This window comes from Pelodiscus sinensis, chromosome 2 (assembly GCF_052426305.1).
Source record: "Pelodiscus sinensis isolate ZL-2025 chromosome 2, ASM5242630v1, whole genome shotgun sequence".
In the NCBI taxonomy this organism is placed as follows: domain Eukaryota; kingdom Metazoa; phylum Chordata; order Testudines; family Trionychidae; genus Pelodiscus; species Pelodiscus sinensis.
In genome coordinates, this window is record NC_143053.1 from 257,097,502 (window position 1) to 257,116,600 (window position 19,099).

Below are 19,099 nucleotides of genomic sequence, written 5' to 3' on the forward strand. Positions count from 1 at the left end.
CATCACCTGGGGAGTGAGCCAGGTTTGCATCTCAGCAGAGGTGAGAGTTTAAGGCGATTAGAGGTACCGAGGGGCCATTTGCAGTGTTGGTGCCCCTGTGCACACTGGCCGCCTGGGAGAAAGCAGGAAATACAAGGGACTAGGCGACTAGCTAACTAGCGGGCGGCAGAGGCACAAGGGAGGTGGACCGGGACTCACAGGAGCAACAAAGCTTGGTCCATGTCTGCCTCAGCACGAGTCGATGTTGCATGCCCCTCCCTGCTCCCCTCCTCCTGCTGGTTCCCCTGCCTTGTGTCAGGCAGAATTCAGTAAGGCAATGAGCGGAGGGTTAGTTACTGGTATTTATTTGGCACTGGGGAGGCCACATCTGGAGTACTGCATCCAGTTCTGCCTCCTCTCCACATCTGCATCCAGTTCTGCCTCCTCTCTCCCCACGGAAAGGATGTGGACATATTGGAGAGGGTCCAACGGAGGGCAACCAAAATGATGAGGGGGCTGGAGCACATGACCTACGAGGAGAGGCTGAGGGATTTGGGCTTGTTTAGTCTGCAGAAGAACAGAGTGAGGGGGGATTTGAGAGCAGCCTGCAACTACCTGAAGGGGGGTACCAAAGAAGATGGAGAGAGGCTGTTCTCAGTGGGGGCAGAAGGCAGAACGAGGAGCAATGGTCTCAAGTTACAGTGGGGGAGGTCTAGGTTGGATATTAGGAAAAACTCTTTCACTAGGCGGGTGGGGAAGCCCTGGGATGGGTTACCTAGGGAGGGGGTGGAATCTCCATCCCTAGAGGTTTTGAAGTCCCGCCTTGATAAAGCCCTGGCTGGGATGATTGAGTTGGGGCTGGTCCTGTTTTGAGCAGGGGGTTGGACTCGATGACTCCTGAGGTCTCTTCCATTTTAGGATTTTGTGAATGAAGGTGTGATAGATGGACTAGTGGGTAAGACACTAACCTGGGACTTAGAAGACAAGTGGTGTGTTCTTGGCAACGCCGCCAACTTCCTGTGAGATGTTGACCATCATGCCTCAGTTTCCCCTCCAACGCCCCCTTCTGCAAAATGGGCGTAGCAGTTCCTTACTGTCCAGGGAGTCTGGAAGACAGAAGCCATGAGGGACTGTGAGGCGCTGCATTATTTATGGCGGGGTCATAGACGTCACCAGATATACCCTGCAAGGCCAAGAAGGTGGCACTTGAGAAGATTGTTATGAAGTACTACACTCCTGCTGCCCTGTGAGGATATTGAAGGGTGTTTGCCACATGGCTGGGTTTCACCTCCACCCAGTAGCGCCCCCGTTTTGTAACTGGGCAAAAAAAAGCCTCTAACAGAGACGAATTTCCTCGAGGCTTCAGCCAGGCTGACAGAGCAGGGTCTGTGCCCAATGCCCCGTCTTGTGCTGTTTCTTAGAGCAGGAGTGGGGAACCATTTTTGGGTCGTGAGCCGCTGACCCACAGAAAAATCAGTTGGGGGGTCGCACACAAGTAAGGAAGAAACCCCCCCCCCCCCACAAAACCAAACCAGCCCTTACGGAGGAGGCCCCCGATGGAAAAGGAGAAAGACCCTCCCCACATTCGCACCAGAGCCTGTCGATTTTGTGTGCTCCCACCCTGAGGTGGGGGGTGGGGGTGACAGGGAGGGGTTGGTGCACCGGCCCAGGCTCCTCGATGCTGAGGGAGAGCCCCACGCCTGGGGGGCCGGATCCTGGCAAGCCAGGGGCAGCCCCGAGGCCTTAGGTTCCCCACGCCGACTTAGAGTAACTATCTACTCACTCACAGCGCTGGGAGGAAACCGTGGGCCACGGAAGCGACCCAGAACGGTAGCTCCCTCCCGGGACAATCCACACCGCTTCCCAAAATCTGCCTCCCACGGCGGCCCAGCTCGGTTTTCTCCTCCGTGCGAGTCCTGCTGGCTGCAAGGGAGCGAGACGCGTCCCTCACCCAGCCACGGGCTGTCAGCCGGGGCTCCACGTGGGCGGAGAAAGAAGTTGTTGACAGAAGCTGCCCTGCACAGCGCCGGCTGTTTCAGCTGCTTTATTGGCTCCCCCCGGCCGTCCCCGGCCTCTCCCAGAGAGCACAGCACAACATTCCTGGCTAACATGGAAACCGCTGGCAGGCCGCCAGAGCTCGGCTGGGCGCCACCTCACTGCTTAGCCAAGCAACTCTGCTTCGAGGGGATTTCAAAGGGAAGCGTCGCTGCAGGACGCGGCGTTCGGGGGCTCTGGATCATTCGACAGGGAAGTGATTCTGAACCCACACGGTTCCGGCAGAGATCATATCATGCCTCTGGGGATCGTTAGGGAAGGAAACGGTCTCTGCGGTGTATCGACAGCCTGGCGGGGTCAGAATTTGCCTGACGAAGACGAGCAGCGACCTCGCACCTTCTCCTTCCGTGGGCGCATTCTAGGGTGAATCCGACGCTGGGGCACATCCTGCCTTTGTTTGTCAACGCGCCTCTCTTGCATTTTAATTTGGGGATTGCCATTTATTTCTGCCTGTCTCGGTCAGTGTGCCTCGCGGCTCCTATTGGCTGCGGTTTGCCGTTTGCAGCCAATGGGAGCCAGTGTGGCTCCGTGGCTCCTGAGCCTGTAAGTCAGGGGGTGGGCAATAATTTTCCTGGGGGGGGGCACTTAATGGATTTTGGTACCTGGTCACAGGCTGGCTCCACCCCTAGAAGGGGCCAGAGGGGTGGGGCTGGGCACTAGCTTCCCCCCAGATTTATCTGGGGCTGGAGCAGGGTTTCCCAACCTATGGGTCAGGACCCAAATATGGGTCGCCATTACATTTCAAAAAGGTCGCCAAGTGTCTCCCCAGGTGACTCTACCCCCTTCTTCCCCCCGTTTTTGAATTGCCTTGGGTCATCAAGTCTTCCTGAATTGTCAGAATGGATCCCCATCTGGAAAAGGTTGGGAACCGCTGGGTTGGAGGCTTTGAATTAAAAACACAGCCAAGGGCTCCCGGCTCCTGGCCCCGCTGCTACCATCTTGCCTGGCAGCCGCTCAGGGTGGCTGTGGATATTTCAAGGGCTCATGGTTCCGGCCCCAGCCAGGGTCGCACCACGACCGTGAGACATTTTAAAAGAATCTTGGTGCATGAGCCACGGCCTGGAAATTCAGTGGCACAGGCAGCAGGATATAAATAGAAAGCAGCCAGATGCCGTCCGCGGGCCAGATCAAAGTGTTAGGTGGCCGGATCCGGCCCCTGGGCTGCATCTTTCCCATCCTTGCTTTAGATAAACAAGCCAGAGCGGCTCGTTAGCAGCCTTCTCAAAGTGGGCCGACACTGGTCCAGGTAGCATCTTTATCTCCCCCTGCTTCCAGTACATGAGTTCTTCCGCCTTCCTTCTCACAGCATCCGGGAGAGAAAGCAAAGCACTTATCCCCACTACCACCAAAGCACAAACAGGCAAAATCAGTGTTTCTCAACCAGTGGTACAAATACCCTTAAAAGTACTCCAGAGAAGACTGGGGGGTACATCGACACAATCGAAATTTGGAAAAAAACTGAATTTTGGTTGTACGTTTTACAGCACTTTATTATTTTTTATTTTTTACACCCAAAAATGTCATCATCCACCTGGCTACGATTAAGTTGTTTAAACAAATGTGTTGCAATGGTAGAAACAAATTTTGTGTATGTGAAAACTGTAGGAATTAGGGGTACTTCCGATTTTTTTAAAGGGGGATAATTTATAAAAAAAGGTTGAGAAACACTGGGATAAATGACTTGCCCTCACACATGCAGCCAGGCTGGGCAGAATTTGTTTATTATTTCAATGAATATCAACGTTTGAAAAAAGTCTACCAATTTCACACTTCACGGTTGCAAGATAAGATAAGTAGGGGACTACCAGATTTGCAGCCTTGAAAAAAAGAGTAGTAGACTATGTCATCTGATCTTTCTGTGTACTTTTACCCCATCAGCTCATAGCATTTCTCAGACTAGGGGTCCTGACCCATAAGGGCCTATTGCAGGTGAGGGGTCACAGTATTGCCACTCTGACTCCTCTACAGTTTTCAGCACTGGGAAGGGCAAGAATGAGGCAGCAGCTGGCACCCAGCTCTGAAGATAATACTTCTGCCAGCAGCGGGCAGAAGTAAGGGAGGCAGGTAACATACAACTGTATGGACACAGCTGCCAATTCTGCTATTTATACCCCAATCAACCGGCAAGCAATGTGAGATTTTCCTGTGTTTTATGGGGTCAGACAATAACTCCTGACAGAAGATTGTGATGGTCACAAAGTTAAAGCTTTATACCCATTAAAACATAATGTCCATCTCTTCACAAAACGGAAGAATGATGCTGTCACGATCGATATTCCGGAGTTTGATTTAACGAGTCTAGTTAAGACTCGCTAAATCAAACTCAGAGGGAGTCCTCAATGATATTTGGTACTCCTGCTCCTGTGAGGAATAAGAGAAGCTGAAGAGAACATTTGCTCCCATCAGTTTCCCATTGTGGGGATGGTGGGCAGACTAGAAACAAGGTACGTTGACTCCAACTACATAATTAATGTAGCTAGTGTTGTGTATCTTGATTCGACCTTCCCTTGTAGTGTAGACCCGGCCAATGTCAACATTGCATGTCAAAACACACAAATTGAATAGCCAAAATAATCAGTTCCCAGCAGCATTTCTATTACGTTGTCTGTCATTAAATTGCCCTCCTCAATGGCGATGTTTTCTCAAGGTGGGTACGGTGAAACCGACATTTGCCGGTAACAATCAGATCGTTCCAAGGCTATCTGCAGCAAAGGAGGGACTTGGCTCTGGTCCCAACTTCCTCATTTTCCCCTGATGGCATTTAAATCGTTGCTTAATCCTTATGTGCTCAGCTGTGAGATATTATCCGGTACCTGGCGGAGCTGGTTGGAAGATCGCCAACGGAACAAACAGCAGAGAACAAAAGCGTCAAAAACCGAAACATTGTGCATAGAACAGAGGTGAGCAACCTGTGGCCCGAGGGACACCTGCATCCCACTGGGGTTCCATGTGTGGTCCTCCAGATATTTTGTTTACTGCTGTCCGTGCACAGGGCTGACAGATTCCGCCGGTTTCTGTCCGTGTCGGTTTTTCCCCATCGATATTACTAAAGGGACACGTATGTAAAGCAAGGGCACATGACGTGCGCCTTGTGAGTAACCCACACGTCTAGTGTGGTTCACTGTCCCGTGCAGTGGCACTTAGACCACGTACAACAAGAGGTGAGAGCAAGGGAACTCGACAGCTTAAACTGAGAGCCAGCTGGCTTTATGGCTCAGGTAGTGAAAGCTCCTACACTAAGATCCTGAGGTTCTAGGTTCAAATCTGCCTGGTGGAAGTTACATGTGCAGATTGCACACAGCAGAGTGCTGCTATGAATCCATCTGCAAATTCTAGGTATGTGAGTGTAGTGAACAGTGCTACCCTATCCTGGAAGATTAGCTTGGTTAGGGTGATCTTGCAGCCCACTGAGATGAAGGAGGGCTGCTTGTAGGGCCCATGCACTAGCTTAGGTTGCCTCTTGCTGGCACAGACTATTCTGTTGCAGTGGAACCCCATGTAAGGCTCTGTTAGTGTAACCCACACACCTACTCTACTGGGTGGGGTGCCCTGTCCTATGGAGTGACACCAAGACCACTCACAGAGAGAGCAAGAACGTGACTGCTCCACAGCCTTAGCTGAGCACCTGCTGGCTTTTGGCTCAAGCTATAGGGGTGCATGCGCTAAGCTCCAGAGGTCCCAGGTTCAGTTCTTCCTGTCAGTGTTATCCTAGCTCGTGGGCTTCCCACCTAGGAAGAAGACAGGGGTCCCATGTTGCTCACCTCATGGACTGCCAAGCTCTCAGCCTCCCCCCCCCCCCCCCCCCCGTGGAGGCAGGATTTTTGGTGCTCTGAGAAAAGAGAATTCCGTTTCCCTGCCCGGCGAGACGAAGGGCATTCCCTTTGGTTTTTCACCAAGGGGTTACACCAGATTCAAGAGATGACAGCAAGTTTGAGTACTCTCTGTGGCTTCACTCAGAACATTCTGCCCACACTAATAGGTGCTCCTCATAGCGGACCCATGGGTCTCTGAGGGTACGTCTAGACTACAGGGGTTTTTTTTTTTCGAAAGGGGATATGCAAATTCAGCACGAATTTGCATATCGTCTTCCGATCACTTCTTCGAAAGTGGGTTTTTCGAAAGTGAAAGTAGTCCGGATGTGGATTTTGCAGGAGTAGTCCCTCTCATACAAATTTTGTACAGCACCTTGCATGCCCACCGTCACTTTCCCAGCAATATTTTTAAGACTCTTAAGGATATGTTCTTCAGCAGAGCTAATTGAGCAGTACCGAGGAAGAGTGGAGCCCATGAGACCCCTGCAAATCAACCCCCGAGTTTGTTATGTTTGGAAATTACTTTGGTGAACATCAGTCTCACGAGTCCATTGCTGAGGGAGAGGGGGGAAAGAAATGAGTGAAAATAACCACTCTTCTGTGTAGCAACCAAGACACTAGCACTGAGGCCTAGTGGCTAAAGCACAGCCCTGGGATGTGAAAAACCTGGATTATGTTCTAGGCGCAGTCACTGGTTTAGGACAAGAAGCAATGGGCTTAAACTGCAGCAAGGTAGGATTACGGTTGGATATTAGGAAAAACTTCCTACCTATCAGGGTAGTGGAACCCTGGAATAAATTGCCTAGGGGGGTTGTGGAATCTCCGTCACTGGAGATATTTAAGAGCAGGTTGGACAGACACCTGTCAGGGATGATCTAGACGGTGCTCGGTCCTGCCGTGAGGGCAGGGGGCTGGACTCGATGACCTCTCGAGGTCCCTTCCAGTTCTAGTGTTCTATGCCAGCTATACCTGGGTGAAGTAGAATAGTGATAGAAATGTAGCCGTGTTAGTCTGGTATAGCGGAAACAAAAAACAGGACTATGTAGCACTTTAAAGACTAACAAGATGGTTTATTAGGTGATGAGCTTTCGTGGGCTAGACCCACTTCCTCAGATCAAATTGTGGAAGAAAATTGTCACAACCATATATACCAAAGGATACAATTAAAAAAATGAACACATATGAAAAGGACAATTCAAATTTCAGAACAGAAGGGGGTTGGGGAGGGAGGTAAATGTCTGTGAGCAAATGATATTAGAGGTGATAATTAGGGAAGCTATCTTTGTAATGGGTAAGATAATTAGCGTCTTTATTCAGACTTGAGTGTAAAGTGTCGAATTTAAGCATGAATGGCAGTTCAGAGGATTCTCTTTCAAGTGAAGTCTTAAAAAGCCTTTGAAGCAGGATGCAGGTAATCAAGTCGTTGAGACAATGTCCTTTCTGGTTGAAATGGCAAGAAACTGTTTTTTCTTTTTGATCCTGTCTGATATCTGTTTTGTGGGCATTGATCCTTTGGCGAAGTGTCTGAGACGTTTGTCTCTTGAAGTAGAGTATGTTACGTTTGACAAAGATACAGCAGGACCATTTTATTCCAACAGATTGGAGTCTAGCGGAGACTGTTAGGAATAATAAAGTTCTTACACCTTAAGGGTTCCTAAAATCCAGGGGGGAGCGGGGGAAGTGAGCCACCTTGGGCCGCGACTGCACTTTTGCTGTTTTATTTCCTGCCTCGTCACTGCCACCTCGTGTCTCCTCCTGGTAAGGCAGGAAACGCCGCTCCAGAAAATTTCCCACCCCCCTTCCCAGCCCAGGGCTTGACTCCAACACTCCCAGCATGCACTTCCTCGGATGCTAACCACACTGCTGTCTGCTGCACTGGGCACATCCTAAGCACCAATGTGGCTGGCAGCAAGGGAGTGGGTATTTCTGGCTTTCTCTCATATTACATTCAGTGCAGGCCCGCGGACGGGGGAGGAAGAGGCTCAAAGACGGTAGTTGCCTCAGGGTCCAATGATTCAGAAGGCTCCCTGCTGTTGCTACTGTGGTGCCAGCCAGAGCCCCTGGCCTTTTAAGTGGCTGCCGGAGTGCCGCTCTTCTTGCTCCGCATGGCTGTGAGGGCTGAGGGGAGGTTTGAGGGCAGCCCCTTGCTCTGGACGGCCAAACCCCTTCCACCTGAGGCACCTCCCCAGACATAGAGCCACCCCCCAAACACACACCTTGCCTGGGGGGCCACGGAAGCTGCCCCCCCACTTAACGATTTCCTTCCTCCACTGCTCCCAGCGCCATCGATCAATCACTAGCGCAGACACGGGCAGACCAGTGTGTCTAGATTTTTTTTAAAACACACCCGAATATATGGAAATATTTCCTGTTGTGCTTGATCTAGAATCAGGGACCTCTGTAATGCAACTGCGCCGTCACCCACTTGGCTAGAACCCACGGAGACGTGAGTGCGGCAGCTATGAGAAATGACACCTGGCCACTAACACCCCCACCTCAGCCATTAACCCCCCCTGGCCACTAACGCCCCCACCTCAGCCATTACCCCCCCTGGCCACTAACCCCCCCACCTCAGCCATTAACCCCCCCGGCCACTAACGCCCCCACCTCAGCCATTACCCCCCCCGGGCACTAACCCCCCCACCTCAGCCATTAACCCCCCCGGCCACTAACGCCCCCACCTCAGCCATTACCCCCCCCGGGCACTAACCCCCCCACCTCAGCCATTAACCCTCCCCAGCCACTAACCCCCCCATCTCAGCCATTAACCTCCCCGGGCACTAACCCCCCCGCCTCAGCCATTAACCCTCCCTGGCCACTAACCCCCCCACCTCAGCCATTACCCCCCCCGGGCACTAACCCCCCCACCTCAGCCATTAACCCTCCCTGGCCACTAACCCCCCCACCTCAGCCATTACCCCCCCCGGGCACTAACCCCCCCACCTCAGCCATTAACCCTCCCTGGCCACTAACCCTCCCACCTCAGCCCCAGCCACTAACACCCCCATCTCAGCCATTAACCCTCCCCAGCCACTAACCCCCCCACCTCAACCATTAACCCTCCCCGGCCACTAACCCTCCCACTTCAGCCATTAACCTTCCCCGGCGACTAACCCTCCCACCTCAGCTCCAGCCACTAACACCCCCACCTCAGCCATTAACCCTCCCCAGTCACTAACCTCCCCACCTCAGCCATTAACGCCCCCCGGGCACTACCCCCCCCCCCGCCTCAGCCATTAACCCTCCCCAGCCACTAACCCTCCCACCTCAGCCCCAGCCACTAACACCCCCATCTCAGCCATTAACCCTCCCCAGCCACTAACCCCCCCACCTCAACCATTAACCCTCCCCGGCGACTAACCCTCCCACCTCAGCCCCAGCCACTAACACCCCCATCTCAGCCATTAACCCTCCCCAGCCACTAACCCCCCCACCTCAACCATTAACCCTCCCCAGCCACTAACCTCCCCACCTCAGCCATTAACCCTCCCCAGCCACTAACCCCCCCACCTCAGCCATTAACCCTCCCCAGCCACTAACCTCCCCACCTCAGCCATTAACGCCCCCGGCCACTAACCCTCCCACCTCAGCCATTAACCCCCCCGGGCACTAACCTCCCCACCTCAGCCATTAACCCTCCCCAGCCACTAACCTCCCCACCTCAGCCATTAACCTCCCCGGGCACTAACCTCCCCACCTCAGCCATTAACCCTCCCTGGCCACTAACCCTCCCACCTCAGCCCCAGCCACTAACACCCCCATCTCAGCCATTAACCCTCCCCAGCCACTAACCCCCCCCGCCTCAGCCATTAACCCTCCCCAGCCACTAACCTCCCCACCTCAGCCATTAACCCTCCCCAGCCACTAACCTCCCCACCTCAGCCATTAACCTCCCCGGGCACTAACCCCCCCGCCTCAGCCATTAACCCTCCCTGGCCACTAACCCCCCCACCTCAGCCATTAACCCTCCCCAGCCACTAACCTCCCCACCTCAGCCATTAACCCTCCCCAGCCACTAACCTCCCCACCTCAGCCATTAACCCTCCCCGGCCACTAACCCTTCCCCCCCAACCTCAGCCATTAACCCTCCCCAGCCACTAACCCCCCACCTCAGCCATTAACCCTCCCCAGCCACTAACCTCCCCACCTCAGCCATTAACCCTCCCCAGCCACTAACCCCCCCACCTCAGCCATTAACCCTCCCCAGCCACTAACCCTCCCACCTCAGCCATTAACCCTCCCCAGCCACTAACCTCCCCACCTCAGCCATTAACCCTCCCCAGCCACTAACCCCCCCACCTCAGCCATTAACCCTCCCCAGCCACTAACCCTCCCACCTCAGCCATTAACCCTCCCCAGCCACTAACCCTCCCACCTCAGCCATTAACCCTCCCCAGCCACTAACCCTCCCACCTCAGCCATTAACGCCCCCCGGCCACTAACCCCCCCACCTCAGCCATTAACCCCCCCGGGCACTAACCCCCCCATCTCAGCCATTAACCCTCCCCAGCCACTAACCTCCCCACCTCAGCCATTAACCCTCCCCAGCCACTAACCCCCCCGCCTCAGCCATTAACCCTCCCCAGCCACTAACCTCCCCACCTCAGGCATTAACCTCCCCGGGCACTAACCCCCCCGCCTCAGCCATTAACCCTCCCCAGCCACTAACCCCCCCACCTCAGCCATTAACCCCCCCGGGCACTAACCTCCCCACCTCAGCCATTAACCCTCCCCAGCCACTAACCTCCCCACCTCAGCCATTAACCCTCCCCAGCCACTAACCTCCCCACCTCAGCCATTAACCCTCCCCGGCCACTAACCCCCCACCTCAACCATTAACCCCTCCCGGCCACTAACCCCCCACCTCAACCATTAACCCGCTCCGGCCACTAACCCTCCCACCTCAGCCATTAACCCTCCCCAGCCACTAATCCCCCCCACCTCAGCCATTAACCCTCCCCGGCCACTAACCCTCCCACCTCAGCCATTAACCCTCCCTGGCCACTAACCCTCCCACCTCTGCCCCAGCCACTAACACCCCCATCTCAGCCATTAACCCTCCCCAGCCACTAACCCTCCCACCTCAGCCATTAACCCTCCCCGGCCACTAACTCCCCCACCATTAAGGCTCTGCTCCCTGAAATCTGGGGCTAGGCTGGGTTTTGCCTGGCTCCTGCTACCAGTAGAGCAGCCTCAGGGCTGCTCTGCCTTATGCCAGGTTCCCATGTTGGCCCTGGGCAGCAGAGAAGGCCACGGTGCACTGCCCTCTAGATACATCCCATTATTCAGGGGCTGGGGGAGCAGGGCTGATGCGCCTTCCCCCCCCCAGCTCCACACTGGCCAGGAGTGTCTGAGCTCAGAGGGAATTGGGGGCGGGGGGGTGGCCTGGCCATCTCCTTTAGAGCCCGTTTCTGCTGCCAGGGTGGTGGGGATCTAGTGTAAATGGACAGAGTGAGGGAGAGGGGATGGGGAAGGTGATGGAGAACCAGGGGTGGGCAGGGGGGTTCTCTCTGCTGGGATCTTTCCCAGCTCTGCCAGCTTGTGGCCATCCCCATTTTAGAGTCTTTTAAAACCCATCTGCATGCTGCCGCTAGGGTCAATGGCCTGCCATTGAATGGGACTAGATGGGGGCAGCCAGCAGGGGGCAGCGTGTCCCTGCCCTGCAGGATCCCCTCTGCTTGGCCCAGCAGCTGGGTTCCCCCTAGTGCACGGGGGGGGGGGGGGGTGAGGGGGGGGATCACGGAGCAGACACACCCGAGCTGGGGTTACCTGCTGGGCCGGGCCGGGTTGTACCATTGGGATATGAAATGCACAAGGCAGGTTCTGAATTTTGTGACCCTGGAGTCTCCCCTCCTGGGGGTGTTGCTGTATCTCTGTTCCCGGCTCCGCTGCTCTCAGGGGCTGCCAGGGTCTGACCCTTCTCGGATGCCAAGTGGGAAAGTGCAAAGCAGCGTGGGAGTGGGAGCGAGGGGACTGGTCCGTGTAACGGGGAATTGTTAGGTGGGAGAACCGGCAGAGCCCTGTGGAGACCCACGGCCAGGTTCAATGCCTGTCCAGCCCCATCACCTGTGCTATACATGGGCTTTAGAGCAGCCCCAAAGCAACTGGGTCTAAAAAAGAGGCTCAGAGCAAAAGTCAGTGGGGGGTTGGTGTCTAAATCCCTTGGGCCCTTTACAAAGCCACCCCGTGGTCACCTCTATATGAGTTATTCAACTGCACTGCTGCAGTACACAGACTGCGAGGGGCTCTGACTGGAATTAGCCACCCTCCTCCTCCGTGAGGCAGGGCAGAGCTGTTAACCGTATTGCACAACGGGGGAAACTGAGCCACACCAAGTGCTGTGAGGTGGCAAGAACCAGATTGGAGGAGTTCATGCCCTGGCCTCCTTGTGGCACCACTCTGTGCCTTTTCCACCCAGGCTCAGGGTGGGGCAACCCCTTCCTGTGGGTCTCTATGAGCTGGGCTTTAGCCCTGCCCCTCACCATGAGGCCACGCCCCCTACTCCTCTTCATCCCCCATGGGGCCCGGTCCCTCCAACTGTCCTAAGTGGCCGGACATGGGCAGGAAACGATTTTCCAAACGATCCATCTGGTAGCAGAAAAGCCGCCTTTCTTCTGCCTTGGTCCGGGAGAGAAAACTTTATCGAGATCGTGTTGGAAACGGCTCTTTCTTCGATTACTGATTCCCTTCCCTGTCTTTTCTTTGGAAGCACAATTTCTCCCCCCACCCCCGTCCGTCTTTCCACTGCCCCCTCTTGGAAGCTGATTGGCCAGGAAGGAGAGGTGGGGAAAGAAAAAAGGAGAGAAGTAAAGATTTAAGAAAATCCACAGGGGGAAAATCGTACCCCTCCAACTGGAATGTCTCCCCCAAAATAAATCATGAAAGAGAAATCCTGCCCCACCCCGAAAGACACTTCAAACCATGAAGGAAACGTGAACATGAAAAACACAAACAACCCCTTCAGCTGGATGTGAGAACCAGGCTGGCTGAGAGCTGACCAGGATCATCCCACGAATCATCCACACCTTAAGTGTGTTTTTGTGCAAGTAAATCATCAGAACAGAGGCCTTTTGCCAGTAGAGTTATTCCTCTCCCCACAAGGAATAACTTCTTTTTGTGCTACAGCTCTTGCTCAAAAAGGCAGGGGTGGATGCTCCGGAGGGGTTTTGCACAAGAAACCCCTATCAGCAAAAGCACAGGAAATCAGAGCTTTCTTGCGCAACAGCCTCCATGCAATGTGAATGCTCTCTTGCACAAAAGCACATTGCTTTTGCCATGTGCTTTGAGATGTGGATGCGCTTTTGCGCAAGGCATTTTTGTGGAAGATCTCTTCTGCAAAAGGCTTCTTGTGCCGAAACCCTGCAGTGTAGATGAAGCCACAAAGAGGAATACAGGAATGCCGAAATAACAAGTCCGTTTTTTTGGAAACGGTCTGAAAATGCGGACGCGTTCCATGGACCCAGCATCGCTTTTCGCTCTGCAGTGTAGACGCAGCCTGAGTCCAGAATACGGATCTTTTCCCAGCTTAGTTCAAACCACTTTCAGCCAAGCGTGGGCTTGAGATCAGATGTGACCTGCCAACGTACAGCGGCAACGCCTTTGGGAATGAAAGATGCTGCCTGAATTAGCTAGCGACAGTCCGGCTTACACACAGCTTGGCGTGCTGCCCGTCTGCTTCAGCAAAAAGACATTCTAACAAGCAGGCGGGAGAAAACAAGGCAGGGGCGCTGGAATCAGCCGTCAGCTGTTCGGAAGCAGGGGCAAAAATCTACAAATAGCTATCCTCTTCAGGCAGTGGGGGCTGGCCGCCGGTCGCCACCTTGCTGGCCAATTTGGAGCTCCAAGCACCACCGCCCAAAGCATCCTGTAAGTGACACCGATCTAATTAATTCATGACTCCCCCGGGCCGGCTCTGCGTCTGCTGGCCTGGAAAGCAAGGCAGCCCCGGGCGGAATAGAACTGCGCATAGCCACTTCTTCCAGAGGCGCTGCTGGCTATCAATCACCCCTCCAGTCCACAGAGCAGGCCGGGGAGAGACAGGCGGAGGAAATAAGATGGCGTGGGCGCTGCATCCCCTCTGCTGGCGCAGGGGCTCTGCCTTCCTGCTGTCTTACTCCCGAGCTGCCATGAGCCAGTTAATCGAGGTACGAGAGGGGCCCCTCTCCTCGGGGATGGGGTGGGGGGTGTCCGACGGTGCAGGTGGCAGGTTTCTGGCTCTCCTTACATGTTACCCAGGGAGGACCAGCGTGGAGGATTTAAGGTAGCGCTGAGGAGTTCGAGGCGGGCTTGGCTGAGGCGCAGGCCTGTGCTAGAGGCACGGCTGTACATTTAAGGTGGCCAACAGTCAACGAAGAGTTACCAGCCTCTTGCCAGTGGTGAAAGGTTACAACTGACTGTCTTGGTCACCCCTGATTTGCCTGAGTCCCTCTCGGGCATCCAAAGGGACGCAGCTAAGAGCATCTTTCTGTATCCATCCTTCTCTCTCCCTCCACGGCATCCTCTCCTCTTTTCCTTCAGCGCCCCACACAATTTCACCCTCTCTCTCCCCACTGGCCCCAGCCAAGCCTTCCTCTCCCCCTTTCCCTAAGAATGGCCACTTGCTCTTCTCTGGAGCCAGCTGAGTCGCCCCCCTCTGAGCCCTTCACTATTCACCCCCCAGCTTATTTGCTTCTTTCCACCCCAGGGGCAGGGGATAATCCCCCACTCCAGAGCCTCTGAGGCTCTGGCAGCCGCCCCATGGCTCTCTGATAGGCCCTGCAGCCTGGCCTCCCCTTGCATCCAGCTCAGGTTGCTCACAGCGCCTCCTGCTGGCCAGGTGTTCACCTGGGCAGACAGCCCTGAGAGCTCCCTGTGGGCAACTCCTCATCCTCTCGGCCAGTGTTTCTCAACCTTTTTTTTTTTTATAAAGTACCCCCTTTAAAAACATATGATAACTACCCCCTTTAAAAATATTATAAGTACACCCAGTACCTACAGTTTTCAGACACACAGAATTTTTTTCTACCATTGCAACACATTTGTTTAAACAACTTAATCGTAACCGGGCAGGCAATGGCATTTTTGGGTGTAAAAGGTACAAACGTAATAAAACGCTGTAAAACTTAAAACAAAAATTCCATTTTCTCCAAATTTCAGTTGTGTTGACGCACCTCCTAGACTTCTCTCGAGCTCCCCTCAGGGTACTCGTACCACTGCTGTAGGCCACCCCAAACACAGCTGGAGGGGGAGGAGAACACGCCGAGGAAAAGTCACTGCTCACGCCTACCAACGGGGAAGCCGTGGAGATCACTGACCGTTGGTTGGGAACAGCGTGTCCTGCCCTAATGGACAACCTTAAAATAACTGCCGCCAGCCTAGCCGTTCTCAGTCACCGCTGGCTAGTCTGTGCCAACAGCCTCCCAATCTTAAGAGTCCCTGGTGGGCAAAACAAGCCTGTTTCTCTGGTGGATATGCCACCCGCTCCACCAGAGTCTGAACGAGGAACCTCTGAGTGACCTACAAGAGCTAAGGTCCACACTGGGGAGGCTGTAATGCTGGCTCTGTGGTGTGGTCACAGAGGGCATGTCCACACTAGGAAACTATTTCGAAATACCTACATTTGTAATAATAACTCCTGAAATAACAAAATGGAACTCGTGTGTCCCCACTATGGGGGCGCCTCGAAATAAGTCCAAGGCTGGCTCTGTTCATGTGAACGCGCTACCTCAGACTTAGAAGCATTGGCATCTAAGAGCCCGCGCTAACGCTATTTCGAAATAACTATTAGTGTGATTCCCCGAGGAAAGCAGGAGTACAGATTTCAAAATAACCAGGCTGGGTAGTGGACGTTCCACTTAGAAATTCGACCGACGGGAGGTTATTTCAAAATAAAGCCCTAGTGTAGACTAAGGATGTTAAGTAACGGTTAATTGACTAGTTGAGTAGTCGATGGAATTTCCATCAACTACTCGACTAGTTGATAGGCACGTCTGCATTCCTCCTTTGAAATGTACAAGAGCCCCAGTAGGAACTCTGCGTGCAGCCCAGGGCCAGGGGGAAGTCCTGCTGACTCTGGGCTGCATGCAGGTGTCAGCTTTGAAATGTACAAGAATCCCCAGTGGGGGGGTCTTGTGCATTTCAAAGCGGCAGTGCAGCATGGAGCCTGGGGTCAGCGGGGGACTCTGAGTCCCCCACTGACCCCGGGCTCCATGCATCACTGCCGCTTTGGAATGCCATATGGAGCCGGGGTCAGCTGGGGATTCCCCAGCTGATCCCGGGCTCCGTGCGGCATTTCAGAGGCAGCAAGTGGGGGGGTGGGGGGTAGGAGGGTGGGAGGAATTGACTAGTTGACTAACTATCTGATAAGCATTTGTTTATCTGATAGTCGACTTGTCAACTAGTCCTTTAACATCCCCAGTGTAGACCAGGGCAGAGAGGCTCATTGACCAGTGGAAAACCTCAGCGGGGAGGTCGTGTTAGTCTGTGTCTGGAAAAACAACGAAGATTCTAGGCTACATCTACATGGCATGATTACTTTGGAAATGCTTCAAAACATCTTATTTCAAAGTAGCACATCTACACTACAGGGAAGTCTGGAAATGAGTCCAAGGCCGGCTCTCCTAGGGTGTGTCTAAACTACATGCCTCCGTCGACGGAGGCATGTAGATTAGATAGATCGGCAGAGGGAAATGAAGCCGCGATTAAAATAATCGCGGCTTCATTTAAATTTAAATGGCTGCCCCGTTCTGCCGATCAGCTGTTTGTCGGCAGATCGGGGCAGTCTGGACGCGACGCGCCGACAAAGAAGCCTTTCTTGATCGGCACAGGTAAACCTGGTTTCATGAGGCATACCTGTGCCAATCAAGAAAGGCTTCTTTGTCGGCGCGGCGCGTCCAGACTGCCCCGATCTGCCGACAAACAGCTGATCGGCAGAGCGGGGCAGCCATTTAAATTTAAATGAAGCCGCGATTATTTTAATCGCGGCTTCATTTCCCTCTGCCGATCTATCTAATCTACATGCCTCCGTCGATGGAGGCATGTAGTTTAGACACACCCCTAATGTGGATGCACTACCTCGATTTAGAGCCCCAGGAAGCACAGGGGAGTAATTACTTTGAATGGCCTGGGGGAGGAGCGATTTCAAAATAGCAGCAGTGGCACGTCCACACTAATGCTAATCTGAAATAGCAATTTTGGAAGAGTTGTTATTCCTCGTGGAATGAGGTTTACAAACGAATGCCAAAATAAGCTGCCCGCTATTTTGAAATTATTTCGAAATAACGGGCTAGCTGTGTAAATGCTCACATAGTTATTTTGGAATAAGGGACGTTATTACGAAATAACGCAGCTGTGTAGAGGCACCCTTAGAGATGAACAGCTCCATTAGGGCATACGCTTTCGGGGATAAGACCCACTTCATCAGATGTATCGGAGGGGATGTTACAGAAGCCGGGGTATCTATAAGGAGGACCTTGCTTGTGTAAATGAAACTAATCAAGTCACAGCATTTTGTGAGGAGGTGTGACCAGTTAATGCACTACAAAGGCAATTTCCCCTCTCTGGATATTCACATCTCCACATTAACCGCTGTGAATGAAACACATCTCCCCTGACTTGATTAGCTTCATTTACACCAGCCTCAACGACTGTCGCTATCATGTAACCACGTGAAAGTTTCAGAGGCACTTCTCAGACATCAGTGGAGTCAGCCCACATTTATACCAGGACGGTGGCCATGCCCAGGGGGGTTTCGGACCACCCACAGGTAAACTTTGAAAAGATTCTAGCTATTACGGGGACAGAAAACCCATACGGCCTTGCTTCAGATAAGCCTGGAGAAAGCTCTGGCCCTACCTGACCCTCTTATTGGGACCAACTGCACCTACTCAAAAGCCGATTGTGTCTGCCTGTGTCTCCCTGATCACGCCTGTTTTGCCTGCGGGTGCATCACTAATTTGCACATTTGCCTTACCACTCCCAGCCCAGGGCTTTGTCCCTCCCTTTGTGCTTCTGACCTGGACCTTTTTCTTCTGGGGTTCCAAATAGGGTGTCTCTGAAGCTCTGAATGTGTTTTCTCAACTAGGGAAAGTATGTAACTCATGCACCTGCTGAGTGTGGTGTGCTGTCCCACGTAGTGGCGTGTTTTCTTCATGCAGCGCACAGTCAACCTGTGGAACTCCCTGCCAGAGGATGTTGTGAAGACCAGGACTTTAACAGGGTTAAAAAAGAACTAGATAAATTCATGGAGGTTAGGTCCAGCAATGGCTGTTAGCCAGGATGGGTAGGAAAGGTGTCCCTAGCCTCTGTTTGTCAGAGGCTGGGAATGGGTGACAGGGAAGGGATTACACAATGATTCCCTGTTTTGTTCACTCCCTCTGGGGCATCTGGTATTGACCACTATTAGCAGACAGGATACTGGGCTAGATGGACCTTTGGTCTGACCCAATATGACTCTTCTTATGTTCTTAGACCACTTACAGAAAGCTGGATTGAGTTTCCTCTGCATCCTTAACTGAGAGGCAGCTGGCTTTTAGCTCAACCTGTAGAGGCTCATGCACGAAGCTCCAGAGGTCCCAGCTTGGGTTCTGCCTGTCGGTGTTACATTTGGAGTCATCAAACCAATTGCTGGCTTGAAGTGTTGGACAGTGGGTTTAACTCAAGCCTAATGGAGAGAAGCATCAAGAAAGGCCTCCTGAAACACTCTGGCTTGGGTGAAGGTGTTGCATCTCAGCAAAGAGTTAGACAGTTCACCAAGGCTACGTCTACACTGGCACCCTTTTCCGGAAATGCTTAAAACGGAACAGTTTTCCGTTATAAGTATTTCCGGAAAAAGCACGTCTACATTGGCAGGATGCTTTTCCGGAAAAGCACTTTTTCCGGAAAAGTGTCCATGCCAATGTAGACACGCTTTTCCGCAAAAAAGCCCCGATCGTCATTTTCACGATTGGGGCTTTATTGCGGAAAAGAAATCTGTGCTGTCTACACTGGCCCTTTTCTGGAACAGTTTTCTGGAAAAGGACTTTTGCCCGAACGGGAGCAGCATAGTTTTTCCGGAAAAACACTGACAATTTTATAGTAGATTGTGAGTGCTTTTCCGGAAATTCAAGGGGCCAGTGCAGACAGCTGGCAAGTTATTCCGGAAAAGTGGCTGATTTTCCGGAATAGGTGGCCAGTGTAGACACAGCCCAAGTGTTTGGTATTCAGTGTTTGGGTAAGTCCCTTCAACCCCCCTAAAGTGTCTATGTGGCGTGGTTTTGAGATGTGCCCTGGCATTC

At 53.1% G+C, this 19,099-nt stretch overlaps 2 protein-coding genes across 6 annotated transcripts in view; one reads left to right on the forward strand and one right to left on the reverse strand.

Moving 5' to 3' along the window:
* Nucleotides 1-2,281, reverse strand: part of ALS2CL (ALS2 C-terminal like) — an 83,824-nt gene extending 81,543 nt beyond the window's left edge. The window contains exons 1-2 of one of the 4 annotated variants that reach the window (XM_075922969.2): nt 1,767-2,281; nt 948-1,085 (exon numbers count right to left, since the gene is read on the reverse strand). The gene's annotated coding sequence lies outside the window, so the exon portion shown is untranslated. Of the gene's footprint in view, nt 1-947; nt 1,163-1,762 lie in introns of all 4 variants that reach the window. The other 3 variants (XM_075922971.2, XM_075922970.2, XM_075922972.2) reach the window with 3 other exon arrangements.
* Nucleotides 2,282-13,470: 11,189 nt separating this feature from the next.
* Nucleotides 13,471-19,099, forward strand: part of TMIE (transmembrane inner ear) — a 40,416-nt gene continuing 34,787 nt past the window's right edge. For both annotated transcript variants that reach the window (XR_012902146.2, XM_014576869.4), the window contains exon 1: nt 13,471-13,990. Coding sequence is in view for 1 of the 2 variants with exons in the window: in XM_014576869.4 (XP_014432355.3) it covers nt 13,739-13,990 (252 nt within the window). In the remaining variant the exon portion in view is untranslated. The remainder of the gene's footprint in view (nt 13,991-19,099) is intronic.